At 37.7% G+C, this 3,266-nt stretch overlaps 1 protein-coding gene across 1 annotated transcript; it reads left to right on the forward strand.

Annotated features, from left to right (window-relative positions):
* The first annotated feature begins 428 nt into the window (after positions 1 to 428).
* Positions 429 to 2,664, forward strand: LOC111500180 (scarecrow-like protein 18). Its single transcript, XM_023151835.1, has 2 exons — positions 429 to 1,045; positions 1,654 to 2,664. Exons 1-2 carry the CDS (start codon positions 429 to 431, stop codon positions 2,126 to 2,128), a joined length of 1,092 nt encoding a protein of 363 aa, XP_023007603.1. The 3' UTR covers positions 2,129 to 2,664.
* The last annotated feature ends 602 nt before the right edge of the window (positions 2,665 to 3,266 follow it).

The following is a 3,266-nucleotide window of genomic DNA, read 5'->3' on the forward strand; positions in this document are numbered from 1 at the left end:
CCGTTAACTTTTAAAAAACAAAATAGTTATTAGATGAATGTGAACGTGAAAGAATTGTTCATTTTCTTACGAGCAGAATGAAGAAAAGGGAAGTAATTGACCTCTCATTTTTCCTCCGTTCTAGCTCGAACCAGCTAAACCGACCAAAAGGAGCTAGCTGGTTTTTCTCGAAAGAAGGAAGGGTTTGACTTTGAGTATCACAAATCTATGGCGTATGCCTACATTTTCACCTCCTTGTGTATAAACAATGAGTTGAAAAGTTAGTGAAGAAGAAGAAGAAGAAGAAGAGATGAAAAGAAAGAATAGAAGGATGAGGAAAGGCAACAGCGCTTCTCACTATTAATAGCTACTACAACTTTCCTATCAAAGAATCCAATGTGGGACTCATCCAACCCTTCAAAACACCATTTTTTCAGAAGATAATGCCAATGGACCCTTTCCAATTGCGTCAATTACTAATCCGTTGTGCCCATTTCATCTCTCAATCGGACTTCCTCTCAGCTCATCGTTTTCTTTCCATTATCTCTTCAAACTCTTCTCCTTATGGCGATGCCACTCAAAGATTGCTTCATTATTTCTCTTCTTCACTCTCCCATCGCCTCCCCTCTTGTTCTTCTTCTTCTTCGTCGTTCCAAGAAGATGGGCTTCAATCTTGCTATTTATCATTGAATCAAATCACACCCTTTATTAGATTTTGTCATTTGACTGCAAATCAAGCCATTTTGGAAGCTATTGAGGATTGTGGGATGGTTCATGTTGTGGATTTTGATATCATTCATGGTGTTCAATGGCCTCCTCTTATGCAAGCTTTGGCTGAGCGGTTTGCTTCTCCTATGCTTCGTATTACTGCCATTGGTCTTGATCTTACCTCTCTTCTTAAGACGGGTGATAGGCTTTCCAAATTTGCTCATTCACTTGGCTTGAGGTTTCATTTTCATCCTCTTCTTCTTCTCAATGATCATGATGTTGACCGTCTTGTCCCCGCCGCTCTCACGCTCTTCCCCGATGAAGCGCTTGCCGTCAATTGCGTTCTCTACTTGCACAGGTACTTAACCTACCATTTAAGAAAGTATTTAGCTTGTTACGAACTCACGGTTAGCAGATATTGTTCTCTTTGAGCTTTTTCTTTTACGCTTCCCCTCAAAGTTTTTAAAACGTGTCTTCTAGTAAGAGGTTTCCGTATTCTTGTAAAAATGCTTCCTTCTCCCCTAATTGATGCGAGATCTCACAATCCACCCCCTTCAGGGACTAATGTGTTAAAACGTGTCTTCTAGGGAGAAATTTTCACTCCCTTATAAAGAATGTTCCGTTTTCCTCTCCAATCGATGCGAGATCTCACAATTCACCCCTCTTTAGAGACCAGCATCCTCGCTGACACTCGTTCCCTTCCCCAATCGATGTGGACCTCCCAATCCACCCTCTTTGGAGTCGTATGTCCTTGTTAGCACATTGCGTTGTGTCCAACCCCTTTAAGGCTCAACCTTTTCGCTGGCACATAGCTTCGTGATATTGTTCTTTTTTTGCTTTCCCTTTTGAACTTCCTATCAATGTTTTTTAAAACTCATCTTATAGAAAAAAAATTTCACACCCTTATAAAAAAATGATTCATTCTCCTTCGTAAGTGATGTGGGATCTCATATGGTAAATTTACAGACTTTTGAAGGACGATCTTTGGCGATTGCTTCATAAAATAAAGGCCTTGAATCCCAAAGTGGTGACCATAGCTGAAAAGGAAGCAAATTTCAACCACCCTTTATTCATGCAAAGATTTCTAGAGGCATTGAATCATTACTCCCTAATATTTGACTCATTGGAAGCAACTATGCCTCAAAATAGCAAAGAGAGGCTAGACGTGGAGCAAGTTTGGTTTGGGAGGGAAATAGACGACGTCGTTTCTGAGGAAGGCAACAAGAGAAGGCAACGCCATGAAAGGTATGAATCATGGGAAATAATGCTTAAAAGTTTAGGGTTTTCTAATATTCCTTTGAGCCCTTTTGCCCTCTCACAAGCCAAACTCCTTCTAAGGCTTCATTACCCCTCCGAAGGCTACCATCTTCAAACCCTTCATGATTCCCTTTTTCTTGGTTGGCAAAATAGACCCCTTTTTTCAGTCTCTTCATGGCATTGAGAAACAAAACCCAATGAAATGGCTCTCATTTTCAAAACCCACCAAGAAAAATGAAGAAATTTGCAAGAACAATGGGAATTTGGGTGATTTCAAGAAACCCCACCAAGAAAAATGAAGGAATTTGCAAGAACAATGAAAAAATTTGCAAGAACAATGGGAATTTGAGTGATTTCAAGGAACCCCACCAAGAAAAATGAAGGAATTTGCAAGAACAATGAAGAAATTTGCAAGAACAATGGGAATTTGAGTGATTTCAAGGAACCCCACCAAGAAAAATGAAGGAATTTGCAAGAACAATGAAGAAATTTGCAAGAACAATGGTAATTTGAGTGATTTCAAGAAACCCCACCAACAAAATTTGAGTTTTTTACGGTTTGCATGAAAATTATTATCCTATGAAATTTTCCTATCAATTAATTGTGTAAAGCTAGAATCTTTCAGCTGTTCTTCCAAAGGGAAAGCTGAAACCGACAAATATTGAATATGTAATATTATTATTTTTTTGGGTACTAAATAAAATCTTTGTTTTTTAATTTGATTATAATTTGCATACCCATATGATAAATCAAACAAAAAACATCATTTTCATTAACATGGTCGCTTGTCTCCTTATCTTCTCCTTCTTTTAAGGTAATAACAATGACTAATTATATATAAAATTAGCTTAATTAATGGTTAATTAAGCTAATTGGGTTGATTTGTTCCCTTATATTCCATTGATTCCATCAAGATTAAGGTGAGGCTTCGAGAAGGGAATCCTTTCTTTATAGCCATTATTATATTTGTAAGTTTTGATTGCTTTTTTTGGTAGTGCACCAAATTTGAATTTTTATTTAATTTTTGAACCAGAAATTCTGCCTTATGTCCCCTCAACAAAACCATCAAAGTTCTCAAAATGGAGCTTTTCGTGCCCCCTTTGCCACCCTCTAGGTATCCCTTAACTCTCATGTCCTATGGATGTCGGAGGACCATTTTAGGACACTTGATCCCTTCTTCTTGCCCTTTAAGAGGGTATATCACCTTTGTCTCTTTTGTTTAACCATATATTAAAGTATATTCTTACGTGTTCTTTATAAGCTTTTAATATCAACCTAACCCGAATCTTTTGAATTTAGTAACGGATACTCGAGCAAAACAT

Source organism: Cucurbita maxima, unplaced genomic scaffold, assembly GCF_002738345.1.
Source record: "Cucurbita maxima cultivar Rimu unplaced genomic scaffold, Cmax_1.0 Cma_Scf00028, whole genome shotgun sequence".
NCBI classification, from domain to species: Eukaryota; Viridiplantae; Streptophyta; class Magnoliopsida; order Cucurbitales; family Cucurbitaceae; genus Cucurbita; species Cucurbita maxima.

Excerpts from the sequence above, each read along its gene's own strand:
- LOC111500180 (XM_023151835.1), top strand. The coding sequence starts at position 429 with ATGGACCCTTTCCAATTGCGTCAATTACTAATCCGTTGTGCCCATTTC. Across the intron at positions 1,046-1,653 it reads TGCGTTCTCTACTTGCACAG|ACTTTTGAAGGACGATCTTT; the intron begins GTACTTAACCTA and ends GTAAATTTACAG.